At 31.9% G+C, this 19,485-nt stretch overlaps 1 protein-coding gene across 2 annotated transcripts in view; it reads left to right on the top strand.

The window, feature by feature from the left end:
• Window positions 1-19,485, top strand: part of LOC139525532 (protein virilizer homolog) — a 64,181-nt gene that overhangs the window by 1,095 nt on the left and 43,601 nt on the right. For both annotated transcript variants that reach the window (XM_071320935.1, XM_071320934.1), the window contains exons 2-23: window positions 199-311; window positions 1,842-1,928; window positions 2,150-2,198; window positions 3,260-3,401; window positions 3,740-4,726; window positions 5,080-5,171; window positions 5,326-5,385; window positions 5,812-5,913; window positions 6,558-6,691; window positions 6,962-7,041; window positions 8,570-8,730; window positions 9,155-9,361; window positions 10,442-10,530; window positions 11,724-11,838; window positions 12,119-12,397; window positions 13,049-13,163; window positions 13,809-13,958; window positions 14,452-14,595; window positions 16,130-16,333; window positions 16,791-16,876; window positions 17,802-17,948; window positions 18,553-18,721. In XM_071320935.1, coding sequence (XP_071177036.1) covers window positions 199-311; window positions 1,842-1,928; window positions 2,150-2,198; window positions 3,260-3,401; window positions 3,740-4,726; window positions 5,080-5,171; window positions 5,326-5,385; window positions 5,812-5,913; window positions 6,558-6,691; window positions 6,962-7,041; window positions 8,570-8,730; window positions 9,155-9,361; window positions 10,442-10,530; window positions 11,724-11,838; window positions 12,119-12,397; window positions 13,049-13,163; window positions 13,809-13,958; window positions 14,452-14,595; window positions 16,130-16,333; window positions 16,791-16,876; window positions 17,802-17,948; window positions 18,553-18,721 — 3,712 coding nt within the window. The remainder of the gene's footprint in view (window positions 1-198; window positions 312-1,841; window positions 1,929-2,149; window positions 2,199-3,259; window positions 3,402-3,739; window positions 4,727-5,079; window positions 5,172-5,325; window positions 5,386-5,811; window positions 5,914-6,557; window positions 6,692-6,961; window positions 7,042-8,569; window positions 8,731-9,154; window positions 9,362-10,441; window positions 10,531-11,723; window positions 11,839-12,118; window positions 12,398-13,048; window positions 13,164-13,808; window positions 13,959-14,451; window positions 14,596-16,129; window positions 16,334-16,790; window positions 16,877-17,801; window positions 17,949-18,552; window positions 18,722-19,485) is intronic.

The raw sequence follows: 19,485 nt of genomic DNA, 5'->3' as shown, positions 1-19,485 counted from the left end.
CCTACAATTTTTTTATAGGTCACAACCATTTCCACTTTGGATGCTTTTTGTACCCTTTAACAAATGCAAAAAATCCCTACCTTGCATGAATCAATGCATTGAATATTTTACTTTAACACTAAACAAATTTTATATTCCCCACAGTGTTCCTCTTCACACTGGAGAATTTGTATTCACTTTCTTTTATTCTCTTTATAGGAGTTAAATTTAGACTTGGTACAGTTTCCAAGGCCAGTTATTATTCAGGAAATCAGGGTAATACCCCTGCAAACCAAAGTTGAAGCAGATGTACCAGGAGGTGTTAGGCTAGGGTAAGCTACATGTACATCAAGTAAAAGATAAAGGATCAGAATAATGATCTTGATGATTAGAGACATATGCATGTACACAAACTATTAGTAAAAGGAATAAAATGTACTTCCATGTCTTGAATACAACAATGCAACATACAGTGTGTTCACTGTGTTGACCATTGTCCAGAAGACCTCTGGACCAGCAACGTCTCAGAAGTAACATTGTATCCAAGATCAATGTCACCTTATATTTTGCCTAGAAAAAGACAACTACATGTATTCTTAGATGACAATAATCTAAATTTAATTTAAGTTATATGTACATGTATATATTGTATTTCAATTTTCTCTTCTGCATATAATACTTTTTTGAAGCCCTGAAAGTGTTGAGAAAACAGCATAACCAGCAACATCTCGGAAGTAACATTGTATCCAAGGTTGACGTCATCTTATCTTTTCTTCTTAACTAGTATACACCAAAATGCAAAGCTGTTGTTTTAATATTTATTAGAGTTTAGTTAGATAATAAGAAATCATCCCCACAACCATGTACCTGTAGCAGCACTTATTCATCCCATGCAGTATTCGAAAAGAAAAACAATATTAGTTTAAAGGGAAGAACTTTTTTTACAAAGCCAAATTTTACAAATATTAAAAATACTCTAGATCTGCAGTTCAGTAAACATGGTAAAGTGGTATTAAAAGTTTGAAAACAGAACATAACAATTAAAACATTCATAACCTGTTAAATCTATACATATATTTGTATTCCTTGGGATTGGTTATTGAAACAAGAAATTTCAAATATTTGAAGGGTTTATACTACTATCATGACTAGGCAAAAAAAAATGAAAATGATAACATGGCAATGAAAATACATGTACCTACATTGTAACTATCAGCAGAAAGTTTTCCTTACTATTTCAATTGTGACAGTTGGTCCTCAGAGTGATCATAGTACAAAATTTAGTTCATTTACAGTAATCACTAGCCTGTCCACTTTTAACATGGTGATTCAAATTCCATTCAAAACTACCCTGTTCATATTAAACAAATGATTGACATATATAGTTGTATGGTTCTCTCCAGGTTCACAAGCTTCCTCTACCAATAAGAATCAGTCACCATCATGATATTGCCAATGCTGCTAAAAATGGCGTTAAACACATACAAAAAAAAATTGTGACATGAAATTATTAAGTTATGTACATCTATATATACATATGTATGTACATGTAGATCTAGGAAGGTTTTATTTTTCATTTTGAAACTCCTTGAAATACTGTTCTTAAAGTGATTCTTCTCTACTTTGGATTGATTATTAATTGTTGAATAAAAAAATCAATGACTTAGTGGTATAGGTGAACCTGGGATTTAAATGTTTGACTAATTGCAAATTTTGTTTAGTCTTGGTAAGAAGAGCTTGTTAAAACCATGAAATATGATATCAATGATGAAACAGTTTTTCCTTAAGCCATGAAAATTGATATCCAAAAAAACAATTGAATCCACAGTATTCTTAAGTTTTGTTTTTTTATTTTATTTCAGGGCTACTAACCCATCTATATTCAAGTTAGAACTATTTGTCAACAACCTCAGTAAACCTAATGCAGCTACCTTTGAGAGTCTTGGAGTGTAAGTTAGCTAATACTCTAACTATTTAAAAACATTACTTTACATGACCATATCTATAGCATTTTTACTGTTACATGTATAACTTTAAATCTGTTTTGAAATTTTATTAATTTATATTGTTTAAAAATTTTAAAATAATGTATTATCTAATATTTGACATTGTTGGTTTTAAACAGTGATGATAAATGCTAGATTTTGTTCTTAATTTTTTACATAATCAGGCTGGATTACAAAGAAAATGTGAATATCCAGCTAAAGACTGACAGTGAGGTAAGTACAATACAGGTTACATGTATATATATCTGTTGTGGTCTTACATAAGGATATGCTTGAATTATATACACTTCATCTTTTAAGCTCACCGTTCCGCAGGAACTGTGAGCTTTAGCCATCCCTTGGCGTCCGTCGTAGTCTGTCGTCATTGTCGTCTGTCTGGTGTTAACTATTTCAAACATCTTCTTCTCTGAAAGTACTGAACCAATTCCAACCAAACTTAAACTGAATGATTCTTTGGGTGTCTTGAATAAAATGTGTTTTTTATTTTCTGTTTCATCAAAAAACATGGCCGCCATGGCTAAAAATAGAACATAGGGGCAAAATGCTGTTTTTTGCTTATATTTCAAAAACCAAAGCAGTTGGAGCAAATCTGACAAGGGGTGAAAGTATTTATAAGGTAAAGTTCTATCAGCCCTCTAATTTTCAGATGAATCTAATAACACATTGTTGGGTTGCTGCCACTAAATTGGTGATTTAAAGGAAGTTTTGCAGTTTTTGGTTATTATTTTAAATAGTATTCATGATAAAGATAAGCTGTTAACAGCAAATATGTTCAGCAAAGTAAGATCTACAAATAAGTTTATATGATCAAATAAATTGACCCGTTAAAAACACAATTTTTGAAGAAGAAAAAAAAACTACGATGAAATTGGACACTTAAACTCTAAAACGAAAGATAAATGCCAAAAAATCAAGGTGAGCGATTCAGGCTCTTGAGAGCCTCTTGTTTATTGACAATTCTATAAACGTATGTTTTCTTTTTAAAGAACAATGAACATGTACATTTATATTTTTAGCTGGAAAGAAAATTTTGAAATATATACACTTGGCAGAAAATTTAAAAAAAAAAATCAAAATTCTGTGGCCATGCACACCTCCATTATGTGTTTGAACATCCTACAAAATATTAAAGCTGTATCTGCAAAACTGTAGGAGGAGATAGCTGGATAAACCATGATCTCTTTATGCAGCTAGTACAAAAAAAAAAATGTCCTCTTCAGAATATTTATAAAATGTTTATCGTAGTAAATAATGTTAATAATTATGTATTGCAGGTACCAACTGATGGACTGATTTTAAAGGGATGGTACAATACTATTACTGTAGCTATCTACGGAGAACTGACCATTGTAAAACAGGATCATCATTCATCCCCACCCCCTCCTCCGCCACCACAGCCCAGGGCTAAACCTCAAAGTAAGCGTGCCAGAATATAGCCATAAACCTATTATGCAAATCAAGAATTTTTGTCTAAAATTGTAATTAGAAGCAGGTTATTTCCTTGTAAGGCACTGGAACGGCTTAATGTTAATGAATACTTCTAAAAAGTCAACAATTAGCTGTTTTAAATCCCTGGAGAAAATTGATGGCTGAAAAAGCAAATAGAAGATTATAGCTTTTGACAATTATATGCGAAGAAAAAATAAAAAGCATTTATTTTCTAAATCATTAAAAAAAATCCATAGTCAGCTCTTACACAGTAAAAGACATCCTTCCTCAATCTTAATGTATTTATTTTCCTTTCCTTTTAATAGCTGTTGAACCAAGAAGTGCAGTGTCTGGAGAAATACCACTACAAGAATGGGAGACAACTCGTCCAGGTGCCAAACCTCCACCTGCACAGCATCCATTGGACTATATACAAGAGCAAGTAAATTTACAGAAAAAACAGCAGGCCATGGTTCAGATGTCACATCCTCCCCCTCAAACTGGTCCTGGTTCACAGAGACAGATGATATCACCTGCAGGGCAGACTGCAGGAGAAGGATACAGGGGACCAGATGATCGCCATCCACCACAGCATAGAGATATATTACAGGAGTTCATACAAAGTCCAAAGTTAATGGGTCATGGTGAAGGCAGTGGTTCTCAAAGAGACTTTAAAGATGATAGACGAGACAGAGAATTTGATAGATATGATGATAGGTCTAGGGATTCTTATGATTATAGAAAGAAAGACGAATATGAACGTTCCCGTGAAAACTCACATGATCGGGATGTAAGAGATAACAGCAGAGAAAGGGAAAAAGAAAGAAGAAAAAAAGAAGCTTGGGAAAGATTTAGGAAAAGAGAAAATGAAAAATCGAGGGATTATAGTGAGAGAGATTGGAATAGAAGTCCTGCAAGAAAATCAGTATCAAGGTCCCGTTCAAGGTCAAGATCTAGATCATACTCAAGATCCCCTGCTAGATCTAGAACTCCTAGACGATCTATGTCTCCACGACGTACAAGATCACCTAGAAGGTCACCATCAAGGTCACCTAGAAGATCACCAAGGAGGCAGAGGTCAAATACACCAAACATGACACCTGTTAGGTCACCAGAGCCAGCGCATCCAAGGTCACCTTCACCATCACCACAGAGGTCAAGGTCAGAATCATTTGAGGAACCACCAGTTCATGCAGTTCAGGTACCAACAGTTATCCATCAGCTTAGAGATGCTCCAGTACCTATAGGTATCATACAGCCTCCTCCTATGAGAGAATTTCCCATAATGCCACCAGAAGAGGAACATAATGCTGGTCTGTATTATTTTAAACAGTGTTATTGTGCCAGACAAAAACATATTTACTATGTAATGGGACATTCTCATTTTTATACCCCGCTTTAAAAAAGTGGGGGTTTACTGTTTTACAACTTCACAAGATAGCCAATTTGAAAATTTTTGGCACTTTTTTCTGAGGAACTACAATACAAGGAAGTCTAAAATTTGGTTTCAGGGTTTATATAAGTCAGCTATACTGTTTAAGGAGTAATTTAGGAATATGTACTACCATTTTTGGAGTAATTTTGGAATATGTATAACCATTTTAGAAGTTATTTAGGAATAAATATTATTTTAGGAGTAATTTAGGTATAAATATTACAATTTTAGGAGACATTATGGATGATGGGGAACAGGAATATTTAGAACCACTGACCCCTGACCAGGGAGGAATGTTTGAGACGTCTGATGGAGAATTACAGGTATTTAATATACTTATCCAATGGTGAATAACTGGTTATTGAAATATTCATCTGATGGTGAATTATATAATAAAAATAAAAATCTGATTGTGAATAGCTGGTTATAAATATACACAAAGTTTAATATTGTTTAAAAGTGTGGAGTTTTTTTCAGGATGATAATTATGAAAATATCTCATCAGATGAAGACATGATGGAACCATCAGAACTTGCTGTAAGTGACCATTTGTTTCTATAGTAACAGTCTGCAACACTAACACATGTTTATTTTTTACTGTCACATCTAGTCAAAAATTTTGAATACATTACTGTAATGGAGAAAGTTCACTAGCTAGCTGTCCTATATAAAAATAAACAGTTTTAATTTTTTTTTTCTAAAATGTATTGTTGTTAAATATCATCAATTATCATATTCTTGAAATAATTTTTAAAAATCTTAAGATATGTTTATCTTTAAACAGACAAAAATTGTGTTTTGAAAAACGAAATATAATCTAAACATGAAAGGTATTTTCAAAAAATATTAATTCTATTTTTAGAGTAGGGAATTTCCCAAAAATAAAAGTGAAAGTAGAATTTGTTTATACTATTTGATATGCAAAAGTTTACAGTAGATATAGTATTGTCCATGTTATTACAGGGTATAGATATGTATGAGATTACAGATGAATTAACAGATGATTCTTGGACATATGATATTGGGAATTATAATCCCTTTAGAGCTGAAGTGACACCACTTACTGTAAGTCTATAAATATCCTTCCTGGATGATTTAATGGATTAGTTCAAATAACTTTTTCTAAGTTTTTCTTCTATGAAAAAAGGTAAGATAGGTAAAAAATGTGATTCATTTGACAAGGAAGAAAATTTGTGATATTTATTTTTGTTTATGGTTTAGTCTTGTACCAAGTTGTTCACATCCCCACTGTTAGAGAAGAGAATGTATTTTACCTGTTGGAACGATATCACTTTGCTTGTGTATTCATATAACAAATATTTTTTCCACACTTTTCCCATGTTTGACAACACATTGAATTATAAATGGAGGGATTCTCAGCAAGATAACATGAAACTTTTTGTGTAACTTGAAATTGGTAAACATTAATTAAAAATTTAAGTGAAATCTGCAAACTAACTATTCTGTTTGGGTTTTTTCCCCCAGCTTTATGGAAAAGTTTTTTATGCTTTCATAGAACAATGAAATCTCAATTAGTTTTTTTATCTCTAAAAACTGGTAAATTTTTGACTGAAAGGTAAATTATTTTGATAGCATTTCTAGACCTAATTATAATGATCAAAAAGGAAAACACAGTAACATATACTCTGGAGTTTTAGCTAATTGGTTTGGTTATTTAGATAAAGAAATTTATTGTTTTACTTTTACAGACATTTCCTGACATTTCTCAAACAAAATTTGAACAGGAGAAACAAGTTTTGATAAAACACAGAGAAAAACCTGAAGAAGCTGTTACATTACTGACTTTTATTGAGCAGTTTACAGATGCTGATCACCATGCTAAGTAAGATATTCTAGTAACTGTATTATATTTTATAGAGTATTTACACAAAATCAGGATGACCAATAACATGTTAAAAATCTTTTTTTTTGAAGCTCATAATAATTCTACAGCACACCCTTATAGCTATGAGTTTAAAGAAACCAGCTTTAATTTGTCTTTTCTATTTCTTGTGAGTCAAAAAATCTATGCTTGTCGAGACAGGATATATAATTTACATTCTCATTATTTTGTAAAACAAAATTTTAAATCAATGATCAAATAAATTTGCAGATGGATTGAATCAATGGAGAGTGTCCCTGGTCTGTTACCTAAAGGACTGTTTTATCTTTTATACAAGGATAACAGAAAAGGTAAGAGTTGTTACATAAAAACATACATGGGACCCACAGAAGGGATTTCTTAATCTCTACTATGGATGATGTAAAGCAAAACTCAGTACACTGGAAAATTAAAAGAATTTCTGAAATTGCCTCTTACAGCTGTTGTTTCTGCCATTATTTTCCTTCCCTTGGTTTTTATTTTACTGAAAACTATACAGCTTCTCAATCTATTGCAGTTTTATCTCTGTATGTACAATCAAATTTAATATCAATATAAAATGTAAAGGCTTGAAATTTTATCTTATCTATGGGGTAATTTTTTTTTAGATCATTGATTTTTTACAGGTGATTTTATCTTTTGCAAGGAAGCTTCTTAAGTTTTGGTAGAAGATTGTCTATTGTGACCTATAGATCTATAGATTACTTCTAAATTCTGCTGATTCATTTTTGTCCCGCCTTGACGAAGTTTAAAAGCGAGACATAGGTATGCTGTTTCTGGCGTTGGCGGCGGTGACCGCGGCGTCAACAATGTATTAGTTTGTGATTAGGTCTAGTTTATTGGTGAACCACAAGTGGTAGGTCAATCATATTTGGTATGCAGTTGTATAAGCATTGGCACATCTCATTTCCATGGAGATTATTTGGCCCTGCCCCCCTAGTCATGGTCTATTGACTTTGAATTTTTTTCTGAGTTATCATGTATTAGTTTGTGATTAGGTCAATTCAAGGGGAACCATTAGTGGTAGGCCAATTTTAATTAGTATTCAGTTGTATAAGCATTGGCACATCTTATTTCCATGGAGAATACTTGGACTCACCCCTTAGTCACAGTCTAATGACTTTCAAACTTATCTTAGTTTACATGTATAAGTTTGTGATTAGATGAACTGCTAATGTAAAGGCAATGATATTTGGTATGCAAATTTATTGGCATTTGCAAGAATGGTTTCAATGGAGATTATGTAGTCCCACCCCTTCTTATTGACTTTGAAACTTTTCTATAGTTTACTAGTTAATGTTTGTATTTAGATTTGGGAATGACTTATAATTAGTAAATGGTCATGATGGTATTTGGTATGCAGTTGTATAAGCATTGGCACATCTCATTTACATGGAGATTGTTTAGCCATGTAACTCAGTCATGGTTCAATGACTTTGAATATTTTCATAACTTGTGTAAGATGTTAATGTATTATTATTTTGATTTCAACATTTGCATAATCAAAATTACAAAAAGGCCAGACATATCTCTGTGATAATAGTTTATTAAAAATATTAGTTTGTTTTATTTTTAAATTTTCCATTTTCTACTGATAGTGTACATGTACAGCCATATTTGATAACGAATGAAAAATTTTGGATGAAACAGTTCAATTGGTCTTTTTGTAATAAATTTGTTTATGTCCCCACCGTAGCAGAGGTGGCATTAAGTTTAACCCTTGTCTGTCTGTACATATGTACAATTGTCCCGACGTCTGTACGTCCCAAAGATGGTTTCCGTTCTATAACTTCAGTTTGTCTCAACCAATTGTATGAAACTTATTGTTTTCTATTTAAGATATCTTAGATACACTGACAGAATGGACATTAGAGGGTTTGAACCTAGAGCAGGTAATCAGCCAGCCTGATGCAGCTTATAAAGTGCGTCATTTAAAGATGGGGATCCGAGTGGCTGCCAGTCTCTGTAGTTGTGATGAAGCTGTAGCTACTAATGTTCTGGTTTGTTTCTTTATATCATTATTTAATACTATAAACATGACTTTATTACAGATGTTGGTATTAACAATACATGCTTTACTTGTCAAATGCATATTGACTATTCAGTATAATTGTTATCTCAAAGAAGGATAATATTGAATTTTCTGTCAATTTGATGCTGATGTTGAATGAAAAAGTCAGGTTTTATTACTCCATGTAGGAAATTAAAAAGAGGCCAATAGTGAAAGTAGGATGTTCAAGGAGATTTTATGTAAAGATTGGGAGTTAGTATCCCAGTTTCTTTTTTAAACAATCTTGTTGGGAAAATATGTTTAATCCCTATGATTCTATACCAAGATTTAAAAAAAAGAATTATAGAGCAATCAATATTACCAGTTTACATGAAATTGAATACATTAATACATGTCTTTATCATTGTTTTCAGTCCAGAGATGTACAACATAAGCTGTTAGACATTTTTACAGACCAGTATACATCATTTTCTGTAAAATTGCAAATTGTTCAAGCTCTAGACCAATCAACAAGGCTGTCTTGTGGTATGGACTGGTTACTAGGGAAACATAGTCTCCAAGACAACACAGGTCAAGAAACTTGCTATCAAAGAATCCTCAATGTAATGCAGACAAAACAGGTATATACTCTTGTAATGGTCACAAAATATAAGACCATTGATATTGTAATGAATAGTTTCAGAGTTTTCCATAACACTTTTTATACCCCTGTTTATGGGACGTATTATGGTATATTGTTAATTGTCTGTCCATCCCTCCGTCCGTCCGTCGTCAACATGTCGGACATTAATTCAAAAATGCCAATTTGCATAAAACTTTGGTGAATTGTTTGTAAGTTTATAATGTAAGCTCCCTTTTGATTTTCACAAATTTCTAATATGACATTTATAATTAGTTGAACTTTATTTGTTTATAGTCTGACAACAGATTTACTAAGTATTGCACAACAGCATAGTGTTGCTGAATTGCACAACAGCAAGAAATCTTTAACTGAATAAAAATTCAATTCATATAACCAATTTCAAGTTCTTTGACTACATTTATTCAGAAACCTATAATACATGTAATATGTCAAATATTTTATTACAATCCAAATTCAGCTGCATCAAGCTTGTATTTAGTGTCCATTTTTGACCCAGCTGTTCAGGGTTGGACCTCTGTGGGCGTATCCAGCTGTGCTCAGGGAAGCAGTTTATTAGAATCAGGGATTGCCTAAAAGAATGGTGGTCATGAGTTGGATTGGGCTTATATAACAGTTGATGCATTAATGCATGGGTTTCTGCTATATTAAATCACCTAGTGAAAACACAAGGAAAATTACAGATGATAGAAACATTTTTTTGTTCACTTGAAATTCACTACATATAAGTTATTTCTGAATCTAAGAACATTTTAATTGATTTTGATATGAACATATACAAACACTCACTCAGTTTGAGTTATATTTTATAATTTACACCCCTGATTGCACCAAGTTAACTTATTTTGTTTGAAGAGCTGCATGTCTTCTTTGAATTTGTATAGAGAAGCTGATTTGTTTATTACACTGACAGTTTCCTTCTAAATATTTGTTGTCTAATTGTTAATATAGCAACTTGTACTGTCAACCCAAAGTTCAAAAATATTTTTTATGAAATGTTCTTCACTGAAAGCTATAATTATAGCAGTAAATATATATCAATCATTCATCTAATTTACAGGTTGTCAGAGTAATGGTAGCCTTAACTGCAATCATTAAGAAAGTTCATTATTATGAAATTATGAGCAGATTATCAGCATTCACTGAAAGGTAAAAAGAGATTCCACAACTGCAACAAGTGTATTATGATATTTCTCCACTGGAGACAGTTAAATTTTAATAATTAAAGCGCGAGGCTTGCCAAGCTTTTTAAATAATTAAAATTTAACTGTTGAGAGTGGAGAAATATCGTAATTCACAAGTATTACAAGGTCCTTCCGTCCGTTCGTCCTGCTTCAGGTTAAAGTTTTTGGTCAAGGTATTTTTTGATGAAGTTGAAGTCCAATCAACTTGAAACTCAGTACACATGTGCCCTATGATATTATCTTTCTAATTTTAATGCCAAATTAGTGTTTTTACCCCAATTTCACGGTTCACTGAACATAGAAAATGATAGTGCAAATTTCAGGTTAAAGTTCTTGGTCAAGGTAGTTTTTGATGAAGTTGAAGTCCTATCAACTTGAAACTTAATATACATGTTCCCTGTGATATGATCTTTCTAATTTGAATACCAAATTAGAGTTTTTACCCTAATTTCACGGTCCACTAAACACAGAAAATGGAAGTGCGATTGGGGCATTCGTGTACTATGGACAAATTCTTGTTCATGACGTCACAATAAGAAAATTCAGAAGAAAACAAGACAATTTAATGTCATAATTAAATTTCAACCAATCATTTGCCGAGAACAGATTTTTCACTAGTGAGCAGAAATATTTTTCTCACACCGGTCAGGAAATGTGAAAATATTAAAAATTAGAGAAATCAATATTTATCACACATTTAATGTGGATTTAATGTGGATTCATTATAACAGGATACCAATTTTCATGAATTTCCAATTTTCCAACTGTTAAATGAAATACAAATGTTCTTTATGCTTGTTTGCATAATTTGGCGAAACCAGCAAATCATTAATTTTTTTTTAACTGAAGAATACCTGATGTTGTTGTTTTTTTTCTTTCTCAAAAAAACATTGAACTTGTGCATTGAAATTTATTTTGATATGCTCTTAAAAAGAACCTTAGAATAAAAAAAGTGCCTAACTGTCCTTGTAATTTAACCAATGAAAATATATCTAAATGTGTAATTTATTGGTGGTTCTTTGGGAAATTGTGTTCCCCTTACAGTTAATATAAGTGGAACAGCACTTGGCCAATATCTACTAAACAATCGGTAAAACAGTTGTATTGTAAACTTTATAACTTTTAAAAATATGCTTTTTTTGTTTCTTTATGTATTAGGGTTATAAGCATTGATATCAGCAAAGATGACAACATAAATAATGAGGACTGTCAAGAGATGATCAAAACAGTGGCTGACATAACTAAAGTCTTCTCTATAGCACCACATTTAATTGTAAGTATGAGTGTTAACAGACAAACATTTAAATTACATTCTTTTTCACCACATTTGGAATTAGAGACTTGTTAGTTGGCAACACAATTACTTAACAATTGAAAAAAATATCAATAGGCTACAACTTCAAAACTATCATTTCACATGACTTTTTCTTTTTTTAAGGTTGGGGAAAGGTTCTCATTACAAATATATCAAAGTTTTTGCATGATAAAAGATAAAATTAAAACATCACAGTGTCCACATTAGATTTTAAAATAGTGCTTTTGTTTTGTTTCAGTCTCAGCCAAAGAGAGGATTGCCAGGGAAGACCATGTTTGAAGTAGCTGAGCCAATTAGTGATCCGTATCCTAATCTGTATCACTATGCTAACAAATGTCACCTGTTACAGAGTCTACTGGTTCTTATTTCTTCACCTGTTACAGGGAACCATCCTATAATTTTGTCCTCCATTATAAATCTGTTGCAGTTATTTCTACACACCCATCATGGACTGTTGTATCTCAGCTCTCAGACAGAGGTCACTAACAGTATTGTTAAATTCCTGATTCATGGGCCAGTAAGTACATGTGTACTAAGGCCAAGTAAAAAAATATGTGTGTTTCCTATTTCCCTTCCTATCCTTTATTTTAAGCCTAGAAATAACCTTCTAGTATTTTTGGTCATTTTTCAATAAACACTGTTTCTCTCCCAATTAGACTCGATGTAAAAAAAAACATGTAAAATAAAAAAAAATCCATACCTACCTACCTTATTTTTTTCAAAGATGTAATAAGAAACACACATATTATTTTATTTGGCCTATTGATATGACAGAATAAAAAATGGAGCTCAAAGAGGGTTTTGTTAAAACCTGTTATCAATGTAATTTAAAAAAGGAAAAAGAAATTGTAAACAAGACAGCTATCCAACATCAACAATATCAACTAAAACTAAAGAGTAAGAGGTTTCATAGATCTTATACAGTGTTTCCACAATTTATACGAAGACCTTAAACAAACAAGTATTACCGGTATATATCGAAATAACATATTTTTATAAAGTTTGACATTTCATGAAAATGTACTTCACGATAATGGTTCCGTTTAGGTTCTAGGGCTAGGTATAAAAGTAGGTTTATATGAGTAAAGTCTTACTGTTTTTGAGTTTTTGTAAGTTAAATGAAGTCTAATTTAAGTTCTGTGTTAATTGTATATATTGGTGATTGTAGGATTATGGCCGGGATGATTCTGATGACAACCCACTACAGATATTTGGAGTAGAGGTGATACATCATCTACAGACACTTCAATACATAGATCAACTCAATGAGTTCCATAACAAAGGTATTTTACTTCCTGCATTTTGTTTCAGTTCTATAGAAAATTGATAGCTTTACATATCAACCACCAATGTAACAGTTTTATACATATTTAGTCACTGCTATCAATAATAAAACATTGAACAATCTCAGAACAATTTTTCAGGTAAACAATGGTCACTTGATATAATAGAAACAAAAAGGTCTGTCTGAATATAAAGATAGGCCGGTCATTATACAGACATACTGACAGTTTTTGTGGTTAAATGTTTTTTTATTGCTTTTTTAAACTATACAAGAAACCAAGTTTATATTTGTGGTATTGAAGCTGCAGATAAATTCCAAAACTCAGAAACTGTTAATTTTTAGAGAATGTTAAATAGGATGGCAGTTATACTCTAGTTACACTATATAACTTCATTTGCTTTGAAATGTACCTTTGATCTCACTAGAACTTTTTTCTGTTTACCTCTGTCTTTGTCCTTTTTTACCTGCATCTACTAATAAGAGCTTCTTAATAATTGATAACAAGTTTTAGTAAGGTTAACTTATATAGTTTCTGTTGTTAATTTTTACATGGTTTGGTATCTGCATTTTGTTTTACTCTAAAGCAGAGTATAAAAAAGTGAGCAGAAGCTCATACTAAATTTTTCTACTTTTTGCATTACAGAGGATACTGAGCTTGATGACAGTGGAGCTTTGGCCACACTACATAACTTATATACCATGACAGTAACAGCTGTTGGCAGAGATGCCCTTGTCAGAGTGTTTAGTGCTGATTATAATATTAAATCTTTATTACCATTCATTGAACTTACGGGTGAGATAAGAAAAGGTTTTGAAAAAAAAATATAGGCTTTTGTTAGCTCAATGTAAATGTGATATTGGTTAAAATGGAGAAATCTCTCATAAAAGCTTTCTCTACACATTTCTCCTGTACTGCTTAGCAAAATGACATATTATATGGTCATAGAGTTTGCAGTAATGAGTTCCAATGTGTTAAGGCTTTTCTGATCTGTCAGACACTTACCTCATATTTTTCAATAACTTAAAATGTTGAATGGGGATATGCATAGCACAGCAATGTATACATTCTTTTCACTAATTATTTCAAACAAAAGAAAATTTGTATTCTCAAAAAAATGCTAAGGCTGTGAAAGAATTAAATGGGATATGAAACAAGTGAAAATATGTTTATACTAGGTAATATTTTTGTACTGGTAGTTTACATAGACAAATAACAGAACAAATATCACTTAGAAATGAATTCTTATTACAAAAACTATATGATCATATGCTTCTGTTTACTTTAGGAAGTGAAGAGAGAGATGCTAAGTTAAAGAAGAGTGTGTGTGCCAGTTACAGTTTACAGTTACTCCTGTTGGTGATCAGAAACTCGTGTGATGTTGGTTTACTGGAGAAGTTTAGTAACAGACTTGTACAGATTTGTGAAGCAGGTGCTGTAAAAAACTATACATCAGTGTTTCTATACCCCATTAATAGGCATTATGTTGTTCAGTCTGTGAATCAATTTGTTCGTTCCTCCCTTCTTTTCTTTGTCCGTCTGGCCCACTTCAGGTTAAAGTTTTTGGGCAAGGTAGTTTTTGATAAAGTTCAAGTCAAATCAACTTGAAACTTTTATACATGTTCCCTATGATATGATATTTCTTATTTTAATGCCAAATTAGAGTTTTGACCCAATTTCACGGTCCATTGAATATGGAAAATGATAGTGAGAGTGGGGCATCCATTTACTATGGACACATTTTTGTTAGATAGACTTATTTTACAAAATTAAGGGTTATGTTAGGATTGATAGTATTATTGCATTTCACAGTTCTTTAATTAATTCAATCATTATAGAAGTTCTTAGTTAGATTAACTTTTTCAATTAAGTTTACGAAAGTAGCATTAGTATTGGTTTTGGATAGAGAGATGAAAGTGAATATAACATAACTGTTGACATCAATTTGAGAAATTTAGTAAAAATGAAAGAAGAATAGGAATAAACTAAATTATTGCAATGTACAACAAACTACACATACCCCAAAAAATATACATACAAACAAAAGACAAACATCAGCTGACAACACTTGATAGCATGACCTGGTATAGTCTTAACATGTGATTGGGTTAAATTATTTAATCAATTTGGAAATTAGTATGGCGTTCATTATCACTGGACTAGTATATATTTGTTTAGGGGCCAGCTGAAGGACACCTCCGGGTGCGGGAATTTCTCGCTACATTGAAGACCTGTTGGTGACCCTCTGCTGTTGTTTTTTATTTGGTCGGGTTGTTGTCTCTTTGACACATTCCCCATTTCCATTCTCAATTTTATTAGTATGTGGTATGGGCTTTGCTCATTATTAAAGGCCGTACAGTGACCAATATTTGTTCATTTCTGTGTCATTTTGGTTTCTTGTGTAGAGTTGTCTAATTGGCAATCATACTACATCTTTTTTTATATTCAAACCAAGCTAGATTAAGCAGAAACTAAAATAAAAAAAACCAATAACAACAATATGCTAAATCTAATTTAGCCATCAACACTATTTACCAATAATCTGCATTTGTCTCATGTTTTTATGCCCCACCTACAATAGTAGAGGGGCATTATGTTTTCTGGTCTGTTTGTCTGTCCGTTCGTTCGTCCGTTCGTCTGTCCTACTTCAGGTTAAGGTTTTTGGTCAAGGTAGTTTTTGATGAAATTGAAGTCAAATCAACTTGAAACTTAGTACACATGTTCCCTTTGGTATGATCTTTCTAATTTTAATGCCATGTTAGATTTTTTACCCAATTTCACGGTCCATTGAATATGGAAAATGATAGTGAGAATTGGGCATCTGTGTACTTTGGACACATTCTTGTTTTTACATAGGTTGTCTTTTTTGAGGGGATGTTTGTTTTATTTCTTTTTTTCCAGTCAACTTTATATGTGAACAAAGTTTACAGAAAGCCTGTTAATATTTGTTGACTTTGTCTTTGTAGATTACAGTAGTAAACTTTTAGAACTCCAGGAATGGTTGGCACCAATCAAATACATTACATCTTACAACTATGATGGTGTGTCGTCTGCTGTACAACAACTGAAACAGGTGGTCGAAGGCATGCAGAAAATACCACGCCCACTCATAACTACATGTAGAATACTGAGACATATGACCATACCTAAAGAAACAGAGTACCCTGAGGGTAAGTTTGGGTACAGAAAATACCACGCCCACTTGTAAATGTTCTATTTCATGTGGGGTGAAAAATAACCCTTAATGATTGACTGAAAAATAATGACTGAAATGAAATTAAAAACACCACATACACACACTAACACACACACACACACAAAAATTAAATAAATAAAAAATAAAAAGATATGTATATCAAATCGATAGACAGAAAATGTTATCAATGGTTTTACATGTAGTCTTTGTATGAAGGGATTTTTTAATGTTAAACATTTATAGATAAATATTACATTTTCATTTTATTTACAACAAACCAGGAAATTTGAGAGTTTTATCTAATGTTAACCCTTCATTACAAAAGTGCCTTTTCTGTCAATGTACATTATATAATTAATATATTTAATGTAGCTTATTTCATTCTTCAAGATTTTTTATATGCATAGTGAATTTATTGTAAATGCTTTCAGATGTACCAGAAGAAATAAAATATAAATATGCTTTACTTGATGTTTATGGAGAGGATGCTTTCCCTATCTTCATAACAATACTACAGGTAAGATTCCAATATTTTATTATGTGACACAATCTTACAAGAAAGAAAAGAAAATAGCTATTTCTATCTTTCCGAAACACAAAATGCATTTTACTATATTGGCCTTAAAATTTTCCAACTGCACTTGCTTGTCTGTACTCAGAGCAAATTTTTCAACATAGGCCTTGTGTCCATTTGTTACGATGAACCTTTAAGATGGAGAGAATTTCAGCTCTCATTTGAAACCTTTGCAACTGAATATGAGATTTTGGTGTGGAGAGTGTAATCAAAAACATGTCAAAAATATTTCTATTACAGATCTAACCATGCAGATAGTGTTTTCTTGTTACACAAAATAACTGCGATGTTATGTAAAGTGCAATCAAAAGGAAAAGAAAACCAAAATTATTCAATTTTCAGATATTATATGATCTTGTCATTTCAAACTAAAGTGCGATTTGAATTTTTTAGATTTTCAGAAAAATTCTGTTTGATTCATATGAAAAATTTCAAAATGTGAGTTTTAATTATTGCAATTACAACCCTGTTGCAATTTCACAATAATAAAAACATCGCAATAATTTTTGAATTTACAGTAAATAAGTCTAAATGGCATAAAATTTTCAAGTTTAAGTATTGGTAAGACTATAGGGTTCTTTAGTACTTTAACAATATCACAATAACAATAGAGAAACTAAAATTTTGAACAAGATTAATGGCATGCGGCCAAATTTATCAACTATTGTTGAATGGGATAAATTGACCTTTCAATTCTCAAGGCTATATATCTATTAACTAAGCTTATATACCAATTTAAATGGCATCATAGAAATGTCATTTGAATGATACAGTTGTTTTTCAAATGACCATCAACTTTAAATCTACATTTATTTGTTTAAGAAAGTGAACAATATATCAACCTTAAATCTACATTTATTTTTTACAGAAAGTAAATGATATATTGATCAGAAAATGGCAGCAGGGATGTCCACAGAGTTCAGAAAATATGACATACTATCTGGCTGTTGTTAAACCTTGTCTAGAAATTGTCAAGTCTACTTTGTGTTTCCTAATATCATCCAGAGGAGGGGAGGTAAGCCAAATTTGTAATTATGCTACAAACTATTAAATGTTAACCAATGGTAGGTGGTTCTCTCTGGGTACTCTGGCTAAAAGTGGCATTAAATGTCATTCAATCAATAAATGTCACATGTTTGGACTGTACTCAAAGAAGGTTTATGAATATTGGCTAATATTCACTGAAGGCTGATCAGGAAATAGCATCTGAAGAATAACAAAAAAATGATTTTTTGTATTTTACTGGTTAATGGACTAATTTTTTGTAGTCATCATACACTTTTACTGTGCAGAAGCTATTGAAGACATAGTACAGAGTCCCATCGATTCCTTTACAAATTTTAGATCAATGAAAATGTCATCAGGCATTGCAAATAGCATTTTGGAGGAAGAATGTAAAGTTATCTAATAAAACAATGCAATCAAAATTGCCTTAGTAAACAAATTTTTATGTTGTATATTTTGTATCACCATTACATAAGTTTTGGATGCAGGATAGTTTAATATGTAGGAAATTCATCAAATTCATTTTAAGAGATACTTTGTATATGTTACAGTTAACGGACGTGACAGTTAACTTACCAGCGCCTATTACTCCTATTTGTTAATATGTTTTATAGTTTAAAGACCTTACCAGCCTGTCTGTTCTATTTGAACTACATACAATCATGTGTTCTGTTCCCTTGTCATCATACTTTATTGAGGATATCCACCAGATACAGAAGAACGTGATTGGGACATTATTGGCCTATACACAGCCTGTTATTACAGCTAAGGACACTGATGAAGGTTTGTACATTCATAGTATTGGCCCCCATGTGTTGGATTGCATGTCTCAGCCTTATACATCTATACTCAGAGACTATTTCACAGAAATTTTTTTAACAAAATTCGGTGGAGTTATGATTTAACCATTTGTGTAAGAGTTATAGGACTTGAACAATTTGTTTTCAGTTTTGTGACACTTCTTCATTGTGAGTGCAACTCCTCTAAGAATGTTGGACAGAAAGCTTTGTTTTCAGTTTTGTGACACTACTACCTTGTGAGTGCAACTCCTCTGAGAATGTTGGACAGAAAGCTCTTTTAATGGAATTTGATGTGACTGTCATACAAGTGAGAGGTTTAGCTAGCTATAAAACCAGGTTCAATCCACCATTTTGTACATCAGAAAATGCCTGTACCAAGTCAGGAATATGACAGTTGTTATCCATTCGTTTGATGTGTTTGAACTTTTGAATTTGCCATTTGATTTGGGACTTTCCTTTTTGAATTTTCCTCGGAGTTCAGTATTTTTGTGTTTTTACTTTTAAGTTGGTAATATTGTTTGCCATCATGTATAGTTGACCATTTTATAAAATCATTTTGATTCAATGAATTTTTATGGGAGTGGAGGGACACTTAAATATTGTTTTGTGTATTGTTATTGTGTCATCTTGTGAATGCAACTTCTATGAAATCATTTCTACAGAATGCTTTCATACATGGTAGGAATTTGCCATCATGTGAAGTCTATAGTATTGTAGCGTCAATTGGTTTGACCATTTATATTGGAC

The sequence above is a fragment of the Mytilus edulis genome, chromosome 5, assembly GCF_963676685.1.
Source record: "Mytilus edulis chromosome 5, xbMytEdul2.2, whole genome shotgun sequence".
In the NCBI taxonomy this organism is placed as follows: Eukaryota; Metazoa; Mollusca; class Bivalvia; order Mytilida; family Mytilidae; genus Mytilus; species Mytilus edulis.
This window is presented reverse-complemented; position numbering and strand designations above follow the sequence as displayed.